The sequence below is a fragment of the Gossypium hirsutum genome, chromosome D05 (genome assembly GCF_007990345.1).
Source record: "Gossypium hirsutum isolate 1008001.06 chromosome D05, Gossypium_hirsutum_v2.1, whole genome shotgun sequence".
NCBI classification, from domain to species: domain Eukaryota; kingdom Viridiplantae; phylum Streptophyta; class Magnoliopsida; order Malvales; family Malvaceae; genus Gossypium; species Gossypium hirsutum.
Genome location: NC_053441.1, coordinates 37629329 through 37651088, shown reverse-complemented (window position 1 = coordinate 37651088; position 21760 = coordinate 37629329). Strand labels below are relative to the sequence as shown.

At 32.2% G+C, this 21760-nt stretch overlaps 1 protein-coding gene and 2 long non-coding RNA genes across 3 annotated transcripts; 1 reads left to right on the top strand and 2 right to left on the bottom strand.

Annotated features, from left to right (window-relative positions):
- Positions 1-3360: 3360 nt before the first annotated feature.
- Positions 3361-5853, top strand: LOC107902971 (uncharacterized). The gene is made up of 3 exons (XR_001685656.2): positions 3361-3470; positions 3634-3742; positions 5307-5853. It is a non-coding gene; the product is annotated as an uncharacterized lncRNA (long non-coding RNA).
- Positions 5854-9298: 3445 nt separating this feature from the next.
- Positions 9299-11554, bottom strand: LOC107903954 (uncharacterized). Its single transcript, XR_005914245.1, has 4 exons — positions 11295-11554; positions 11048-11202; positions 10133-10182; positions 9299-9386 (listed from the first exon to the last, which is right to left on the bottom strand). It is a non-coding gene; the product is annotated as an uncharacterized lncRNA (long non-coding RNA).
- Positions 11555-18321: 6767 nt separating this feature from the next.
- Positions 18322-21226, bottom strand: LOC107903953 (uncharacterized). Its single transcript, XM_016830184.2, has 6 exons — positions 20968-21226; positions 20777-20829; positions 20426-20504; positions 19656-19794; positions 19370-19483; positions 18322-18981 (listed from the first exon to the last, which is right to left on the bottom strand). The coding sequence occupies exons 1-6, from the start codon at positions 21129-21131 to the stop codon at positions 18790-18792; spliced, it is 741 nt and encodes a 246-aa protein (XP_016685673.1). The 5' UTR covers positions 21132-21226; the 3' UTR covers positions 18322-18789.
- Between the last annotated feature and the right edge of the window lie 534 nt (positions 21227-21760).

Genomic DNA, 21760 nt, shown 5'->3' with positions numbered 1-21760 from the left:
GGTTTGTTAAATGGGTAATAAAGTTAGGGTGTTTTGAATATGTGTAATGTTTGAACAATATTGATCCAGTTTGAACCAATATGTTTTCATAATGTTTTTGGGTTTTTTGTGAGTCTAATGGCTTAAAATGACATGCTTTAAAAAGTTCTTTGATAACATATATGGAGGTTTTCAAAAAATTCTTCATTCGTAATGAATTTCTTTTCAAAACATTTATTTGTAAAATATTGTGAGGGTTTTGGTGTAGCAGTATGTAAAGCTTCTACTTCTTTTGGAAAAACCTCTTTAAGAGATTTTTTTAAATATTTTTGAGAGATTTCAGTTTATGTAAAACAATCTCTCTATTTTTTGAAATCTTGGCTGCTTCAGCAGTTATTTTTTTTAGATGAATTGTCTTTTTGGATTGGGATATAATTAATGCCACTTCTGGGGATTGAAAGAGAGAGAGAGAGACTCAATCCATTTTTGATTTGGGAAATGATTTCATTTGGGTTGTGTACATCCTAAAGGGATGCATCATTTAAGGTTTTTGATGAGGATGATCCCTCATTTTTTTCTTGTAAACAAATTTCATACCATGATTTGATAGGTTTTGAGGATTTTTTTAGGAGGATTCTCTTAATTTTCCTTTCCCCTTGTCTTTGAGTTTTGGGGAAATTTTTGAAAGAATTTTCTGGTGAGAAAATCAAACAAAGAGTTAGTTTTTTTTTCTTTTGATATATTCAATTTCAAAATAAAATATACTTATAATTGCTTGTCATCTTGCAAAAATATGTTTTGAAGCAATATTTTGAACATCCTTTTGTAAAACTTCTTTTGCAGATTTGCTATCAATTTGTAAAAGAAATTTTTTATTTAATAAATCACTTTGAAATTTTGTAATACACAGAACAATTGACAATTTTTTTGATCATACTATAATTTTGCTAAGTTGGATTCTAGTGTCTAGATGTAAACTATACTATTTATTCTTTTCCTCCTTTGATCTATTTCAAGATCCCACCATACCCCATCTCAGAAGCATCTATTTCTACTATTTTCGGGACGGCTAGATCAGCTAAATGTAAACAAAGAATTTTGGTGATTTGCTTTTTGATTTGGATAACTATATTGGTGTGAACTTTTGTCCAAGGTTGTGGATTCTTCTTGAGCCTTTCATACAAGGGTTTACTTAATTTCCTAAGTCTGGGATAAATTTCTGACATAGTTTAGGTTACTTAAGAACCTTTATAGTTGGTCTTTATCCAGAATTTGATTTGGGTATTCGTTGACAAATTCTATAGATATTTCTATTGGAGTAATGGTCCCTTGGGCAACATAATGACCTACTCTGGTTTGAAATGAGCTAATCTTGGATTTAGATACTACTAAACTATTATTTTTTTTATAACTTTGATACTATTAAACCTTACTATATTTGGGTAATACAAAACAGTAAATACCGTTTTGTATCTTTCTTTTTCTTTTATTTGAATTTTCCAAAATCTTGAATTCATGTCATATTTTGAAAACAATATTGGCATTGCAAAGTTTTTGAAATAAATCCTTTTTATTTGAGATTGGATATCTAATCCATTTTAGATCTTTATTGAGAGGTTTGTAATTGATAACTAATATTGGTTTTCCTCTTTTGAGTTCTACAAATTTTATCACATAAACTACTGAGCAACTCCAATGAAAGCTCTTTTTTTTATTAATTTTTTATTGAGGATATCTTGTATTTCTTTTCTACAAAATTCTTCCATTTCTTTGTTCATCTGTATTGGCCTTGCTTTTGTAGGAATTTTTCTTTCATCAAAATCATTTATATTCCAAAAGGCATCAAGGATGGTAGAACATATGGTTGATTATATTTCTTCTTTAATTTGATTTATTCTTTTTTGTATTTCTCCTTTTGTTAATTGTTCAGTTAATTTTTTAAAACATGTTTCTTGTTGTAGAAAAAGAAATTTGGTTTTGTTTATTATTAATCAAATTGTTGATTTGCCCATTCTGGGTGGACAAAGATTTTAACATGTTGAGATTTCTTATTTTGGGTTTTTCCACAAAAGGAATTCTACCTTAATATTTAAAACTTTGGTAGAGATTAAATGATTTTTTACCTTATAAAGTTTGAGTAAGAATATGAATGAGGTTCCTAATATTACATCTTTGGTAATATCCTTTACTATTAAAAAACATGTTTGATATTTGATACTTTTATTACAAATCTTAGCATTAGGAATTTTTTAAGTAATTTTGAGTTTTTTTTACCAGTTGCAACTTTAAGATTATGATGTTTTGTCATAATTTTTTTTTGGAATTATCCTTTCTCTAATACACTTTTGATATGCTCTTGTGTTGAAAACGGCTATTGTTTCTAGTTGAAATACGTTGTTCATAATAAGATTTATTTTTATCAAATATCTTTGGATAGATGCTTTGTAACATCTTTCCCGACAGAATCTTAAGATCCAAATATTGTTCGAAAGAATAAGACAAATAGAATAAGTTTAGAGGTGCATAGAGCCAAAAGTTAGTTTAAAAGATAAGTACTATGCGAGTGCGCCTGTGACACCTTGACGTTGGCAAACTCTGGGTTAGCACATTGTAATTAAGAATTAAGTAAGGATTTGCCCTGGGAACCTAGGACTGACATGGATAGTATGGGCGGAATCTGTTATAAGAAATAAGGAAATAAATCGTGTAAGTGTAAGTGTAAGTCAGCAATGAGTGAACTCTGTAACAATGGCTTGAGCCAGCAAGGAAACAATGGTTAGAGCTTAAATGAAAATGAACTAAAATGGTTAGGAACCAATGGAAAGTATTTGATTAATAATCTTGGACTTGGTAAGATTTGAATAAGACCAACAAATGATTGATGTGACATTTATCTGGTCCCAATAAAGGCATAGGCCTAATCAAAGATTTTGAGATCTCTCATCGAGAGAGTAAGATAAAGGAAGATAGAAAGACTTCCCTTAAACGTAGGATAAAGCCAAACGACAGGCGAGGTCTGTACTATTTTAAATAAGTAAAACGTTGAACGCCCACTAAGACACTTGGAGTGGACATAGACACGTAAGTCCCTATAATGCGAGATATCCTTTGGGGAGGTATTTAAAGGAGACAACACCAATGAGGCGTGATGTACTGAAGCATTAGTAGTACACTACCAATAACACTATGATAAAGTGACTAAGGACCACAGCTAAGTGGAGACTCAAGGCTAAGCCATGAATGTGTTTTCACACAAACGTGACCTTACAACAGTTATGCATCTAGCTGGTGTTCACATGGATTAGTACATGTGTCGAACATCCATTAGAACCAAAGAAAAATATCTGATAGCAGGGTAAGTAGAGGGCACGATTCATTACTTCCTTAAGAAGTATTCTCTGCCTATAAAAGGGTGAGCTGAGGGGAAAATCCTCTCATCCTTTAGGATGAGCTTGGAATGGGAGGATCAACCCTGAGATGCCCTTTGAGAGGTAAGTCTTTCGGCCTTGCATGCTAAATTACCGGAGAGCAGTTTTGTTTAGCTCGGTAGAGCAAGCTTAGTAAAGATTTGCTACATGATTTGGTGCTCAAAGAAGAAGGAGAAATGAGTTAGATAAGTATGTCTTGATGTGTTTTCTGTGTTTTAACATTTAGGGGCTGATAATCTACTCAAAGCAAGCCCAAATCTAACGCCTGAAGCTGCTAACGATGAGTAATAGGTGTGGCTCTGTGAATATTATATGGTGTAGATCTCTTGTAAATGGTAAGATAAAGTGAGAAATTTGTGTGTACCTTGTAAGGGTTCAGTAAGTAACCCTATAAACTCGTTGAGTATTCTAACTGTTGATGCATGCATGTGTTTATGCGTGATTCTCTATGTTGTGTGGTCATTCTTATGATGAATATGTGAACTATGTGTGACATGATGATTCTGTGGAAATATGTATATGATATTTTGCATGTGTTGCTTGAAGCTAATATGATAATACGCCTGAGTTGTGAAAGAAAGCATGAGATGAATGATATGTCTCTGTTCTATTAAGATATACGTGCTTGATGAATATGTGCTCGGGGAGCTTGAGTATGTCACTCGTGTAACCCTTTTGTTTAAGTAAATGCATATGGCCATGTGTCTGTCACGAGTCTCTATATTAAAAGCAATGCATGATTAATAGAAGTATGTCACATGAATAAAAGAGTAAACGCATTTGCATGTTGAAGTCTGTGTAAAGAGTCAGTCATGCATATGTCTGTATATCGAGTCTGCTTGCATTGTGGGTCTGTCGAGACAATAAACACGAATTCAGATATGTGAATGACCATGGTCATGGCAAGTGAAGACCATATCATGTAAGACCTAGTCTAGGACTATGACATCATATGGGGTATATAAAGTCCATATAGTGTAAAGCCTAGTCGTATTGCTATGGCATCACATGGAAAATGAAGACCATGTTTGAGTAGGTCAGGTGGATATCTGTAATGGATGGTTAGGTGAGTACCAGTCGATGAGGAGAAAACCTCATGACGATGAATGTAGGTAGATCCCTATCATCAAAAACACTAAGTTACATGCTCTATGGAAGCCTTTGTGGCTGTTTTAATATATGTGAGCCTCTGTGGCTATTTTCTATAAGCCATCGTGGTAGGTACTTGGTAAGTGTGATCCCTTATTGGCGAGAACTTGCTATGTGTGAGCCCTTGTGGCAGAAACTTGTTACATGTGAGCCTTTGTGGCTGTTTTGGTATATGTGAGCCTTTGTGGCGGAACATATTATATGTGGAAGCCTTATGGCTGTTTCTGTTATTTGTGCGCCTTTCTGGCGATAACTGTTTAAATGTAGGTGGATGCCTTAGTGGTTATTTGATGATGTATGGATGACCTTATGGCTATCTATTAACAAAGCGTGTGTCTGCAACTTCCAAAGAAAAGGGAAGATACCTAAAGTGAAGTGTACGCCATAGTGGCACAGTTCGTGAAATGATTTCGAGACAAAGAATACAAAGGCAATGCCAAAGTGGCTGACTTTGAAAGAAGAGTGAGTAGTTAGAATGAACCTATAAGTGAGTTGAATGATGCCAACCGAGGTAAGATAATCACTAAATGTGAAGGAGTATTAAGTAAGAAGAACGTAATACTTGTGTTGTGTCGAGCTGATGAGTATCTATTTGATTCCATGAAATATGTTGTGACGTCTTAGATTTGATATGTATGGATGAATGTTGTGATGTTGTATGTTTGTTATGTATATATATACTGTTAAATGCATGTATGATAACACCTCACTAAGTTCTTGTGAACTTATTACGGATGCCTTTGATTGTAGGATCCATTAGAATGAAGGGAGCTGAGAGACAATGCCAAGGCTATGCCATGGGAGCGGTGGTATATGCTGATATGCATATAGAAAAGATTAAAAGAAAGATTATGGTTGAAGTGTGGCTTTTGCCAAAGGAAAGGCTAAGAGGGCCAAATGATTATTGTTAGCCATAATGTATAAGTTTGAGATAAGCCTTAGGGCGAAGTCAAGTTTGCACATAGTGTAACACTTTGATGTAAATAAGTTGAGAACGATAGTTTTAGTATTTATGTTGTAAAGACAACATTACACTGTACAAGTAGTTGAATAACAATAACAAAACGGGGTACTTCAACTAAAGAAAACTTTGAAATTTTATTAAGTTATTACATAGACGAGTAGGAAAGTCTAGGGCCCATTTGGGTTAGAACGTAACACCCTTCGCTGTGATTCAGTGGCTTGGGTTGGGTGGAGGGTGTTACATGCTTTAGTAAGAACCATATGTAATCTTGTGTATTATCTTTTGGCTCAGGTTTAGTTTTTGAAGAATTATCTTCTGGGATTTCATGTTTTAGATTTTGAATTTGCTTCTTGATCTCTTGTTGTTCAGTTTTAAGTTGGGAAAGCTCTAACTTGAATTGTTTTATTTCCAATTGTAATTCAGAATTTGTGATTTGTCTAGATTTTGTTTTTTCATATTTATTAAATATTATCTATTGTATATTATATATTTGTAATTGGTTAGGAATAATCTCTTTTTCTTTTTTTTTATTTGTCTTTTAATTAAGATTTTAATTTTAAAAGATATTCTCTTAAGTTTTGGGTCTTGGATTTTATCAATAACTTTAATCATTAATTTTTGGTCTTTGATTAACATATTTATTGAAATTTTATTTTCATCAAATGATTGAAATGTTTCATGTAATTTGTCTATTTGTAATCCATCTGATTTGGAAGATGTATCATTTTCATAGGTAGTTGATTCTAGAAGAATTTCATTGATATTTTATTCTATTTCTTATCTAGATTTAAATTACTAATCTTTCTCTTGATCTTATGGTATTTTGAGATATGTCTTGGTTTTCCACATCTATAAGATTTATTGTTTTATACATTTTGTTTCTTTTTTTTCTATTCATATTTTGGTTTTCTATAATATTATGAGATGTACTTTTTTCTATGTTTACGAGGAAAAATGACTTACTTCTAGGCTCCATTTGTTTGCTAGTACAATGTTTTCTGGAAAATGATTTTTGGAAAATGATTTACTTTTCTGGTGTTTGGATGAATATGTGTAAAATATTTTCTGTTGTTCGGCAGATTTCTTGAAAATATTTTCCGGAAAAATTGTTTTTACATACATTAATAAATTTATATTTTAAATTGTTTTTACATATATTGCAATGATTTATTTATAAATAAATAAATCAAATTAAATATATAATAATACTCAATTATTAAGCTAGAATATTAACCGTCATAAATTGAAAACAACCAAAGCAAATAAATTATTTGTAATTGTGTTATAAAAAAATAAAAAACAAGGATTGAATAATTATAAATTAGCTTCCAAACCACAATTAATAATTGAAATTAATAATATCACCCAAATGCATAATTAGTAGTACACCACATAATAACAACAACATTGTCCAAGTGCATAACTGATATTACACTACATTAAAAGTATCAATATCTTCAACCTTGAGAAAATTTTTGAAGCCAGATTTTTTTATGCTTCTTACTTTTAACTAAAAAAGCTTTGGCCTCGGATTCACGACTCACTAGATAATCAAACACAGAACACAAGAAGTCATCATCAAATCCTTCTTCCTCCATCGACATCACTTCTTCGTAAAGATGTAGTGTCTTATCCGCAGTAAATTGTTCCAAAGCATTAGCAATTTTGCCAAGTTGTTCACCCACAAATTTAATTTGTTCATCAACGACACTTTCTTGAACATTTTTTCTTTTACGTTTGGATGTGCCAGATGAAGATACTTTTGTTTTTACCTCTTCAGTCTTTTCATTGTCGCAGTTTATAGGCACTGAATCTTGGTTACCATCATCCAAATCTATGTCAGCAAATGTTCTGGCAAAACTCCCTGTTGCCATATCTTTGCTAACAACCAAAGCCATTTCATCATAATGATCAATGCTTTTATTCAAAACTGGTTCATACTTCTTCTGTGCATGTTGGATATTATACACAATTAGAATAACAAGTAAAAAACAATTGAAATATACTTAACATATATATACATATATTACCATCACTGCTACATCATATGTCGCTCTATCACATGTGATCATTTTCATGTTATCATCCCATCCAAAACCACTTTCACCCTGAATTGTGCATATAATCTACCATTGGTTTTTTACAGTCCTCAAATGATTTTCCAATGCTTTGCATCGCATTGGACTTGAAATCTTTCAGAAATAGCTTCGACAACTCAATTAATAGAAACTGTTTTGAAAGTATTAAAAGGCTTATTTCCTCTCTGGGCCTCCTCTGCTAGAATTTCAAGAAAAATATGTTCCATCAGTTTTGTCCACCTGAAATGCTTGGAGGTCCCTTCTTTGTTTCCCTTACCCATTCTACATTAATAATTGTCATTGTCAATCATTTCAATATCCAACAAGCTTAAAACATGATAAATTCAATATCCAACAAGCTTAAAACATAATAAATTCAATATCTAACAAGCTTAAAACATAATCAATATCTAACAAATTCAAGACATAATAATTTCAAAACCCAACAAACTAAAATTTCAATATAATTATCCAACCAACATTAACAAAAAAAAACAATTTTTATACTAAAACATACATAACATAGAAACAATAACCCTAAGCCCTAAACCTACGTAATATTTCTAACCATATAATTAGTCCACATAGTTTGTGCAATTTCGTCTCTCTTATCAGACCATTCTTTTGCTTCTTCTCTTTCTTCTCGCTCCGTAAGAGTTGGTATTATCAAATCAGACTCGGGCTCCTCGTATAATCCTTGATTAAGTAAATCACTAGGATCAACTCCCATTATATGATTATGAATGGTACAACAAGCCAAAACTATATCTACTTGAGTTTGAAAATTCCAAAATGGTTCAACATCTAATACACGAAATCGTTTCTTCAAAATCCCAAAAACAAGTTCAATAGTGATTCATAATGATGAATGACAAAGATTAAAGAGTTCTTTTGCATTTTCAGGCCCCTGAGCACTAAACTCTTTTAAATGATATCGAACACCACGATATGGGGTAATATATCCATTTCAGATGCCATATCCAGCATCAGCAAGATAATATTTACCTACAATTTTACAAAACATAATTAATACTAATAAATTATGAGCTTACTAGATTATTTGGTATTTAATGATAATTATTACCTTCTAAAATTCTTAATCCTCTTGGGCGTGAAAGTGCATCACTTAAAATACGAGAATCATGTGCACTACCTTCCCAACCAACTAGTACATAAGAAAATTTCAAATTAAAGGTAGTGGTAGCCAATACATTTTATGTCGTCCCCCCTTTACGGCTACGAAATCTTCCTTGAATGCTAAGTGGAACGGATGCACGAACATGAGTTCCATCTAATGCTCCAATACAATCTTTAAAATAAGGATAAAACCTTGGATTGTTCCTGATTTCACTAGGAGTTGACTCATGAGGTAATCTAATAACTAGTTTATACAATTTCAAAATAGCTCTCAATACAACCCTAAAGTAACAGTGAATTGTCTCAGTTGATCTATAATATCTAGATCCAATCACTCGAAACCTTACATTATGACCAGTTATATGTAAAAATATAACTACTTGCTCCCTAATATTCACAGATTTAGTTGATTGTAACAAATTATTCCTACTAAGAATATCACACAAATTAAAAAAGGCAATCGGTCTCATCCTTATCACATCAATACAATGCTGGTCCCCACTATATAAAATACTATTAATATAATTTTCTCTTTCGTAATCTCGATTCACACGAGGGTGAAAAGCAATTTCCTTCCTAGTTTTTAATTTTTTAATCCAAAGAGCCCCAAAAGCTAAAACTGAAGCCACATCTCCGACAAATATTTGATCACTACAAAAAAGATGCAAGATTTTCATAAGATCACATATATGACTAAAGTTACCATGACTAAAGTGCATACATACCAAAGCAGGTAGTTTATAGAAAGATACACATAACCTGACACTTAATAAACTAAAATCTCTAGTTTTTATCTAGAATCTGTGAAAGAAAATTTCAGAACCAAAAGCAGGACAACAACAAGTACATTCTAAAAAGTCATCAACATCGCATGAAACCAGAAAAATAGAGATCAGTATATATATAGTAACTCATAAGACCAAAATAGTTAAACTCCAACTGATTAATCCTATACGTTTCCATTTGAGAAAAAAACAAAATTCTATCTTTATTATCCCAGTAGAAGAATTTTCCAACATTAACACAACTCGCCTGCTTCCTTATCTAAGCCATTGTTTTTTAATCAAACACAGCAATAAACAACGAGTGAAGGCCTTTTGTCTAATGAAATCAAGATTATAAATTATACAAAAATAAGAAACAAAAGTTAAATGATGACCAAGCAAACAAACATTGAGTGATGTGAGAAGGGAAGGGAAGGGAAATTCATGATGACTATTCATAGATATGATTCAAATGGGGCTTTGCTCCTTTATCTCCGTGTCTCAGCTCAATCAAATGCATGCGAAACCATTACAACCAAATTCAACAAAATACATAAAAGACAAATTGAGCAAACCTTAACAATGAAGAAAAGAGGCATAAAAGGAAAACATTTAAAGTTTCAAAAGCCTTACATGTTACTAAGAGCCAGCTCCTTTACCCAAAACTCGGTACGTTTAACCAGCTGTAGGACCAACAAAATTTTTTTATTAACATTAAATCAACCACCAATATGGCAATATATCATAACACCAAGACTGAAAGAAGAGCAGGTATGTAAATTTACCCAATCAAAATAATTATAGAGTAATGTAAACAAACAAAAGAAAAAAAATCAATCTAGAAAATGTCATCACAAACTAGGCAAAAACTCAAGTTAAGTTCTTTACATTATTTTGTTCAAGTTACCTATTAAAATATTTCTGGGATCCACAATAATCAAGCAACTTTAAACATGCAACAAAATTTCAATGGAAAAAGAAAAATCCTTGCTTTAAGCTTTGTATTGAGAAATAGATAAGAAAGTCATGAAATTTATTAAATGGTACAGTTGGCAGAAATTCGGGAAGTTCAAGACAAGTAATGGGTATGGATATGGATAATTGGCACTCCAACAAGTACATGCATAACAAGTTATTGGATTGCTTTAGTGTCATGAATACCCCCAACAAATTTCTTTTTGCTTTTTCATTTTGTTTACTGATTTTTATGGAGACGTTAGAGTTTAGATATATATATATAATTTTTTAGGTAAAAAGATGCAAATTTGAATGTATATTAAACGAATTACATAAATTTTTACACGTATTGTACAGCTGCAACAAGCAAAAGTAAAACCAACAAGGAAATAAAAGTTTACTTAATGTTGAGAACGATGGTTTAATTTACAAATAAGAAGAAAGAAACTTAAACTAAGCTAAAAAAAAGGGTCAAATTTTAACACACAATTAATTTTTCTATGAACTAGATCAGATCTGTGATGCAAAATTAAGCAAAAATTCCAAAAAAAATCATATTAAATATGAAAAAGAAATGAATAAAAAGAGTACTTTGAAAGATGGTAGCTTTAGCATTATTGACAGCCAATTGAAGGAGTTGAGGATTAATGGAAGACATGCCGTTGAGATCTTGGAGTTTCCTTTTGAGGAATTTAGCCAAAACAGCAGCTTTATTAGTTGTTAAAGGTCCTCCTGGATGAGCCAATCTGTAATCATAAAAAGCATAAAAAAGGAAGAAGAATAAGATTCTTCAATAGACAGATGAAATACAGAAAATAAAAAGCATAAAAAAACTTACAGAAAGGATGAAGAAGGGAATTGGATGAACAAGGAGAAGGAACATGAAGAACGGAAGGAGAAAAAATATGGTGAGAGTGGAGGAAGATTTTCCAGAAAATATCTTACCGATTAAAAATTTGTAAGACATTTTCCCTAAAAAACTCATCTCATTTACCGTGTTTTGGAAAATATTTTCCCCATGTAATGGTTTTCAGGCAACCAAACACCGTAAAGCTTGGAAAATATTTTCCTGACAAACAAACGGACCCCTAATGTCAAATTGGTGGCAAAATGATCCCAATACATTTTTACATTGATATCTTTCTTTTTTAAGTTATTTTTGTAATTTCAAATCTTAACATATTTTTAATCCTTCTTTTTGGGTGAAACTGACTAGTTCACCATAAGTAAGTTTTTCATAAGAAATAATGCATTTGTAATTTTCCCTAATTTGATTTCTAACTTTTTCTCCTAATAAAGTAGGAAGTCATGCTAGGAATTTTTCTTTCCTAAATAGTTGTCGGTTATCAGATCTTTGCATGACTTTGATCATGAAGACATTTTTATACCATTTAAAATCTGTTAATTTTTTTTAGCATTTTAGATTTGATAATAATTTTGAATTTCTATCTTTAAGATAGGAAGGATCTCCTATAAAATGTTTTAAGATTGAAAAAATCAAAGTTGCAACTGCATCTTGGATTTCTCTTCTTTATTTATCTAAAATAATTTTCCTTTGATCATTCTTTTTTACTACGTTTAGAATTTTTTTGTTCGGTTTTACTAAATGCATGGTCTCATCATCTTTTTATTTGGCTAGTAAATCTAGCAACTAAAAGATTGACTTTAGCATGATCACCAATCAACCCATTTTTGTTTTGATTTTTATAAACATTTGAAATCATTGCCATTTGTTGTAATAAATTGAAAATATTATATTAAGACATTTTTTCTATATTCCATTCGTAAATAGTGTTTGTACACCAAGCTTTGGACGGGTTATAGATTTGGCAGGTAAACTAAAAGTAACCTAAGTGGCGTAGTGTTGTCCACCCAATTATTGTTCTAGCATATAGATCGAGTGCATAGTAGGTATTAGATTATTAAACGAGGTTTGGTAAGAGTGTTAGGGATTATTGCCAAAGGTATTGTACACTCAAATTTATTGAGTTGTTGTGCTAGTTACATTCTAATGAGGTAGTTAGAAAGAAACAAAGGGGCGAACCAAGAATATAAAAATATTGGATTTATATTTATAGTTGTAAACCATTTGTAAAGGCAACTTTTAAGGTGTGTGACATGTGGTAGGTTCCAATAAGAGCTTGGATCCTATATATATATATTTAGGTTTAAAAGGAGAGAGTTTTCTTTTTCCTTCTTCAAGAATTATTTTTGTCTAGATTTAAAGGAACCCAAAGTATTCATTTTCTCTCTTGAGCTAAAGTTGTAGATTTGGATCTTTACCAGCGATTGCACCAAGTCGATGTAAGATTTATGACTTTGAATATTGTGTTGTGAAGAGTAAATTTGTTAAACGTGAAAGATCATTAAGATAAAGGATAAAAAGAACCCTGCTTGGGGATTTTCGGTGTTAAAAATGATGGAAAATGGGGTATATGAATAGATCTTGATGAGTTTTCTTGTTTTGTAGTAGTAGTTGCTGCTAATTGCACGATGGAAGTCTGGATATAAAGTTTTGAACTATTATGGGTGAGAATCAAGTGAGTCTCTATGCTGACTCTTGTTTATATGATGATAGTACTTGTAGATCTGTAAGAGAGTAGTTGAAAGATAATGTCGTGATCCTAGATGTTACAATATGATATTTATGTGACCCGTGTGTGATTATTGATGTATCTTTATTACCATGCTTATGTTTGTTGGGAATGATATGCATATTTGGTAGAGATCTGTTGAGTTCAAGTAAGTCAATATGAAATATAGATGCATCTGGACGTCTGGATTGTGCACATGCATCTTAGTTGTCTACTATTCGATATGTCCTGATGAGAGTGGGTCTGAGCATGATGAGTCTGTGTCTGTCTTTGCGGAGTCGTCTAAAAGAGTCCGTTGGGACTTTAAACACGATTATGAAAGGAAAAAGTCCAAGGAACCATATCATTTAAGACCATAACTAGGCTATGGCATCATATGGAAAGAACTAAAGGAAGGTGATTAACCAAAGGGCCCTCTGCGTGACCTAAGACAATGAGGGGCAAACCTCATGAAATGTGAGCCTAGGTGAATCCCTATCGTGAACACGCTAGAAAAAGGAAGCCTTTGTGGCGATCTATGAAAAGGAAGCCTTTGTGGCTATCTATGAAAAGGAAGTCTTTGTGGCAATCTATGAAAGGAATGCCCTTGTGTCGCATTCTAAAGAATGACCCTTATGCCAACCATCCAAAGGAAATGCCTCTGCTGCAAACCCTGAGAGAAAGAAATAATAATCACAGCGAACTCTGAAGGAACGATAGTTGTAATGAAGTTAGATGGAAAAGACCCTATGGTGTATCATGTTACACCTTCGATGAGATATTCTAATGAGCTTCCCTTGTGGCGAGCTTTGTATGAAATTTTATGATGTATCCGGGCATGGTTTTAAAAAAGAATAGAGAAACTGGAATGCACCAGAGCATGTGGCAAATTCAAAGTATGGGTAAAGGCTAAATATGATCATTTAATGAAAGGTATCTATCAACGAACAGTAAGAAAAAAGGGTAGTCGAAGAAAGATAAGATAAGGAAAACAAATTCAAACATTGTTTTTCGAAGAGCAATGAGTAAGGGAATCATGATTCAGATGAGTATGAAAGGAAGAAGTTCTGAAAGGATGAAGCCACTAAGGAAACAATGTTAATAGGAAATTGACCAGGATATAGTAGATAAAAGGAAGAATTATGCTTCGTTACTGGTAAATTGTTCCTGGTGACAAACAGTTGAAGATTTAAGAAAATGAGCTGATGGTGATGGGCTATCCACTCGTTTATGGAAATCAATGACCAATGCATAAATGATTATTTCTCACTAAGTTCTCATGAACTTACATGAATTGTGTTTTCTGTTTCAGGTTGAATGTGAGGCTGTGCCTTAGGGAAACAATGCCAGGACTACGCCCAATGAGCGACATATCGAATTATTATGCATACAGAGTAAGCTTTGGTGGTGTGATCGAGTCTGTTTCGCACATAGAAATCCTTGAATTGGGATAACCATGCTAGACCAGGACATCATTTCAGTAATATTTGTAATTGAATTCCTTATGTATTATAACTGAAATTCTTCAATGTTTATAATTATATATTGAATTATGAAGTCTTGTAAGTAAGTATTTCAAATTAATTGTAATTTTTGTAAATAGAGTTAAGTTTCATCTGTATTAGAAGTGGTAACACCCAGGATTCGGATCTGGTTCATTGGATTGGGTTTGGGGTATTATAGTGTTAACATTGTATTTATTTTAGAAAATAGATTTTTCTTCTATATTAAGATCAAGTGCAATGATTTTTGGGTAATGTAATCTTTTTGGTTCTTTCCAAGCCATTTTGTTACTTTGTTATTCATCTGATTGGTCAGAGTCAGATTGGGAAGATTGGTGTAATGTGTTAACTGAGTGTTGAGCTTGCATTGGGCTTGGGATACTTATTCAGACTTACAACCTTCCAAATCATCAAAACTTTTTTTATTTCTGTTAAGAGATGATTTTGGAGTTTTTGGAAAGACTTTAGTATTTCATATGATGTAAATATTGGTTCTTTAAAACATTTTTCAAAAATTTCTTTTATCGAGTCTTTCCTAATTGGTTGGCTTTCTACCAAATTTTCAATATAATCTAATTGTTTTCCTATTGTATGAAGACTAAGATTTGTATAGTTATTTTGTTCTACTAACATTTTAATATCTTTTGATTAGATTTGTTCTCCTACGTGAGGAGGTCTCCTTCTTAAAGGGCTTGATTTTATTCCACTTTTTTTGTGAAGATATTGAACCTCCGTTAAAGGGGATGTTGGAAAATATCCGGTATGAAAATGGTTTTCTTGCACAGTGGAAAGTAAAAATTTTGAAAACAAATATGATTTGTTATATTTATAGCAATAAACCCTATACCAAAATCGTACCTGTGATTTTGGATAGACGGATCCATGTCGTCCCCGGCTTTCAACCAAACAATCTTCTCTGCTATTCTTGTTCCACAAATTGCCTTGAGTGAGGGCTCGATCAAATCAAATCAAACACATAAATTAGAAATAATTTTCTTTTCTTTTGGGGTGAAAACGAACATTCTCTTCTCAAATAGAAACCAACAGAACCATTATTCCAAAAAATATATTTAATTTTTAGAGAATAAAAGACTCTATTTTAAGGCAGAATAACCAACAGAAAATATTTGTTTTTTTACATAGTGACACCATGTGGCACTTTGTGATTGGTTATAAGAATTCTTTTTAACGTCTAAATATTAGACTAAAATAAATATAATGGAGGCATATTTTAAGTATCAAATTAGGACAAAAATATTTAGGTAGCAAATTGAAAAAACAAATATATTTTAAAGGTCAAATAATAAATTAAACCAAAATTATAGTGTGCGAAATTTATGAATTTATGAATATACTAAACCTATAAATAATGGAGTTCTTTGGAATATGATTTTAGATTCCTTTCGCATCGAATGTAACATTCTTTTATTTGAAACCTGCGAAACCTCAACGTTTCAAGTTGGAGTCTCACATTTCGTATATCATAATATTAATAAATTTAAATACTATCTATATGCATATTTTTTTAATATGTTTAAAATTATACTAAAGATTTAAATATGAAACCAATAGTTTCTATTTCACTTTTCAAAAAATGGATTTTTCCTTCAAAATGATAAGTTGGTTATAGCGATCAAGAATGTCTCGACATTCAACGTTTCCTTGTGTAGTCTATTTTGATACGACCTGTAAATCGACCTTTGCCAAATTTTTAACCACGTGACTCGTGCCTATAATTTAAGATTTCGACAGTCTTGCGATTTGAAAAGTCCAACTCGAATCAATGGCCTCAACCGTGTGAGTCGTTTAAATTCGATCACTATATCCCTTGACGGAATCCAACTGACCGCTTCCTACTTGGACACGCCAATTTGTTCGCGAAATTCGAATACAGTATGGCCGACTCAACTTCCCAACTGTACGTCAAACAATTTCAACCCAACGTGCGCTTATTGAATTGAAACTAAGTTGACTTTAAGAGACAAATTTATACTATCCCATATACCGGAGAAATAGCGAATACTATGTTGAAAAGTTTTTAGTGCGAGTTCATATCTCACAATTATTTTGTCGGAGCAATAACCGGGTTAAAGCTAAAAGGGAACTAATTGAGCATGAAATTAATCATGCTAGTTGGCGTATGGAATGATTTTTAATGGAAATGGTGGTAAGTGGAAAGGGGAAAGTACTTAAGAAGCAATTTAGCCAAAGTATTGAAATGGAAAAAAGAATGGCAAAATGTCAAAACTTCGCAGAAATGGAGAAAAGAGATGAATTATTTTGTTCCCAAACCAAAACTTTACTGACGCAGAAATGGAGAAAAGAAAAGAATTATTTTATTCTCAAACCAAATGTGTATTCAAGTGTGTCATTAAAAGGCCACTATCACTGAGTATTTATATATATTCCTTATGCTAAATTTAGTAAGATTTCTCCTAAAAATATAAAATAAAAAATTAAATTTAAACTATTTATAAAATTTTGACAATTTCAAAAATTCAATTTTAACCTGTCAACCACTAATTATTCAATTTGGCCCTCCTCTTTACTTTTCGTTCCAATTTAGCTCATTTTATTTGATTTTAAATTTTGGCATTCCAATTTCATCCCTGATAAGAAAAACACAAGTTTAATAGCATCTTGTTCGAAAATTAGCTAAAAATAAATATATTAAAAGCACAAATTTAACTTGCTATCAACCAAATTATGAATTAAGCCAAAATTATAGTGTGCAAAATTTATGAATTTATGAATATACAAAACCTATAAATTATGGAGTTCTTTGGATTATGATTTTAGATTCCTTTCACATCGAATGTAACATTATTTTATTCGAAACCTAAATGTTGCAGGTAGACCTGTTCATGGGTTGGGCCACTCTGTCCAGCCCAAAGGCCCGCCTGTAATGTGGGAGGGTTTGGACTAAAATATAGGCTCGAAAAATGGGCTTGGACAAAAAATAAAACCCGTTTAAAAAAGGGCCGGGCCTCAAGTAAGGCATTTTTGGCCCAGACCTGACCCGATCTAGCCCGAATTCACTAAAGGACAAAAAAATCTATTTTTTTTGTTGTTTTTTAATATTATTTTCTTATTGTTTTCTCCCTATTTTGCTACCATTTTACTATTATGTTGCTTCTATTTGTTGTTATTGTTTGAATATTGTATAAAACTTATTTTATTGTTAATTTTGTTATTATTTTAAAGACATTTGTTAAATTTTTTTGTTATTTTAGAGGCATTTGCTTGTTAAGTTGCATCTATCTTTGTGTTATTTAAGTATACATATTTTTAAAATTTATTTTCAATTTGTTGGGAAATATTTATTTTGATGTTTTTAGTATTTTTGATGTATTATATATATTTTAAAATTATATAAAAAATAATATAAAAATTAATATGGGCGGGCAGGGTCAGGCCCGGGTTTTACTATTTTTATCCGTGCCGGGCTTATATAAAATTTTAGGCCCATTTTCGGGCCAAGCCGAGCTCGGGCCTAACAAACGGACCTAAATTTTAATTGAGCCCGGCCCGGCCCATGCACACCTCTAGTTGCAGGTAGGAGTGTTACATTTCGTATATCATAATATTAATAAATTTAAATACTATTGAAATGCATATTTTTAATATGTTTAAAATGTAAAACCAAATTTTCTATTGCACTTTTCAAAAACAATATTAAACAAATCCAAACTAATAAAATTCCATTCAAGATCATTCGATTAGATTCTTTAAAAAATCATAATACTGCATATTAACGGTATCCATTTCTAAAACGAGCAGAACTGTTACCTCCTAGAAATGGTGTCTCAGCTTGTTAAGAAAAAGATTTTTGGCAATTCAATTACAATCGCTGGTTTTACATATCTACTTGTCTTTAACATAATGAGTATTCACAATACATCTGATTTGGGAAAACAATTACAAATAATAGGGTAAAAAGAAAAAAAAAATCATCCAGTTTGGGTTCAAAGTGCAATCAAATGCAGCACATCCTGCCTATGCCTCTATGCCACTCTGACTCTTCCTAAACCACCCATTTCAAACATGGACATGAAGGTATATAACCTTTCAAATACATGAAAAAAATCTGAATATATCCATGTTCAATATATACTTGAATCTTAAAAATCCCATCACAGTTCCAACCTGATCCTGGTGCTTGGAAAACAAAGCAATTTCGTTCTCCCAGCTCTCAGGATAATTGAATAGCAAGGGATTAATGGAAGATATAGGAATTGAACTGGGATGTATATACACGCTACTCAAGAAGCTTGTTACAGGTGCCAGCACCGACAGCGGCTGCGAGATGCCATGCGGAATGAAGGAAAGGTGTCCCGGGAAACATATCATCTGCAATGAAAAGAGCACCTCCCAACAGTGATGACATCTTATGCACGTTGTGTGCTTTCCTTAATTCTGGATCTTTTATTGCTCTTTTCGCAAATGCTACCTGTAATGGATTATGGATGAAAGAGAGTTTTCAGTAAAATAACAGTTTCAGTCCACAAGTTTGATCAAATTGTATTGTTAAGCTGAAGCATTCAGCCAACATCAGGTATAATGGGTTCTAACTATACACCATGAATTGATATGTATTCCAAAAAGAAAATTATATATTTTGGTGGTTTTCGTGTCCGTTGTACGCTTTGTGGCTGCCAAAATAATATATATTACATTTATTTTTTAATGCATTTGAAGTTAGGATATAAATTGTGAGAATAAAATATCAATATATAAAAAATATATTTGTTATGTCCATCTCTGAGTTTTATAGGTTTTAATTAAATAGAATAAATTGCAACAAGTTTGTCTCAAGAAATTTAATCAGAGCTAGTTACCTCCATCATTCCAGTGTGAATAGCCGAAACCATTAAAGGCTGAACTGGTAGAAGTAAAGCCGTAGCTGCCATTAGTAACTTGGGGTTCTCATTCCGAATAGCTCTTGATAAACACTGTAAAAATAATATTGAGTTGTAAAATTTTAGAAATTAAAATAGAAAACGTAGCACCTATGCAACTTGTACGTTAAATAGATGAATATTCTTAATCAAGTCTGCCAATGGTGCATAATAAAAATGCTTAAAAATTCCAAGTTAATTGGAATACAAGCATATTTAAACTTACCACAGTGGCAGTGGCTATCATTGTATAGTCGGCCCACCTTAAGTATTTCCTCAGCTTTCCTCTAGAAGAATGATACAAAGTAGAGGCAACTCCAACTCCAATAAGTGAATTAGCATACAGCTTAGTATTAAAATTTCTCCTGAATCCATGTAAACACAGTTTTTATTAAAACATATTTTTTTATGCCTGGCATGGATATATTCTTTTTCTTTTTCTAAAATGTTTTCTTGGAAAAATCATATCCTCACATCCATATGGTGATACCCATGGTTGAACAACCAACCAGTTAGACCTCCAATTTCAGGTTCAACTATCTTGGAAACGTAGAAAACATAAATTAATAATAAAAGATAATTTCATTAAGAGTACAAAAGAATAAGAAACATATATTTATACAAAAAAAAAGCTACGATGAAAATGAACTGAAACATAATAAAAAAGCCATATTCTTTTGTTGAAAAAAATCCCAAATTGATAAAGCCAGAAAATCCGGTTAGTGCCCATTTTTCCAATTCCCAGTTTTCGATTTTTTACTGATTCTGTGCTGTTCACTAATTTTCTGGTTTAATTTATATGGTTGAATTGTCGGACAGATCGCTTCCCGATCAACCCATTGAATCAATCCAGTCCGTTTTTTCAACCATGCCCGTATCTAGAAATATATCGGACATAGATGTCAAACACAGATGCTTTAAATAGGACTGTAGAAGCAAATTAATAGATTGATAGATTGATATCCTTTTTATGATGCAAATTAGAGAGAATATTACCTAGGGGCCTGGATCCCAAGAGCAATAAAGGGGAGTGATGTCAACACATTGGCAACTGTCTCCACAAGATTCTGATCCCCTAACAAATATTTTCAAAGCTTAGCATAGGCAAAGAATCTTAGATAGCAAAATTGAGAGCCAAGACATACACCCTTAAACTGTTTTTCTCGAATTTAAGTATGAGGGTCAGAAACGGTATGTGTCTAAGAAAAGCATATTAGATTTTTTTCTATGTTTTTTCTTGTATTTGGAGGCTCCTTGAAAGGATCATAGCCCTATAGCCATGTCCAAAAACAAGTCAGAGACAATTACTTCGAGAAAAATGAATGTCATTAGTACTTATTGCCATACCTTGCATACAACATCTTACAGGCCTTAAACAAGCTGGTCTCTGTTGCCATACCCTGAAAAACAGGTTTAAGCAAGTATGTTATATGGAGATCACAGGCAAAACTAGTGCATTCACGAGGCTTTCTAGAAATAAATTGATAAGATAAGATTTAAACAGATCAACACTAGAGATATTTATTGCTTTAACTTACTGCATCAATAGTGGTTGATTTGCTGTAATGAATGATTTATCATGACTGGATTGGAAATCCCCTTGTTGGTTAATCTCCTCTAATGCAGATTGTGAATGAGGAAACACTTGCACCCCATGCAAACCCTCTAAGGCTTTACTATGTCTTAGTGCATTGGGACTCATGATCCTCGAAAGAAAGCGAAAAAATTTTTAGCTGCCAGCAAAAACTTGCTGGCAATGGTTGGAAGAAGAGCGTAAGGTGCAATTTTTGTGCTAACCTGTGTACAAAGAAGCAATGTTGGGTTCAACTGCTAATATATGACACTTCATTTTTCTGTAAGTACTTATGTCTGATACTCTTACGCTTATTTGGGTATGCGTATAGGGATAGTACCCTCCAAATAATGGAAAAATTAGAAGAAAAAAAATTAAAGCTTATCGGATCTGACACTCACAACAAGTCCGAGTAACATAGATATATATCGAATTCATGTTCAACAAGTTAAGCATATAATAAGGCTTCTAATAACACCAATTTGAAGAATTAAAATTGTCCTATGAATTAATGGGAGGTATAGTTTGATAGATATTAGTTTTTTGAACGCCAAAAGAAGATCAGTTATAAAGAACCTATTCATTGTATGGCTTTCATTGGGAAATAAACGCAAACATTTAGTGAACGATGTCAATCTATGCAGTTAATTAAGCAGCACCTGAAAGTTCAACCAGAATAGCAATCTAAACATGAATGATCCTCCGATTATACGAAGAAACGTTAAAAAATTGAACATACCCTTACATAACTGTATCCA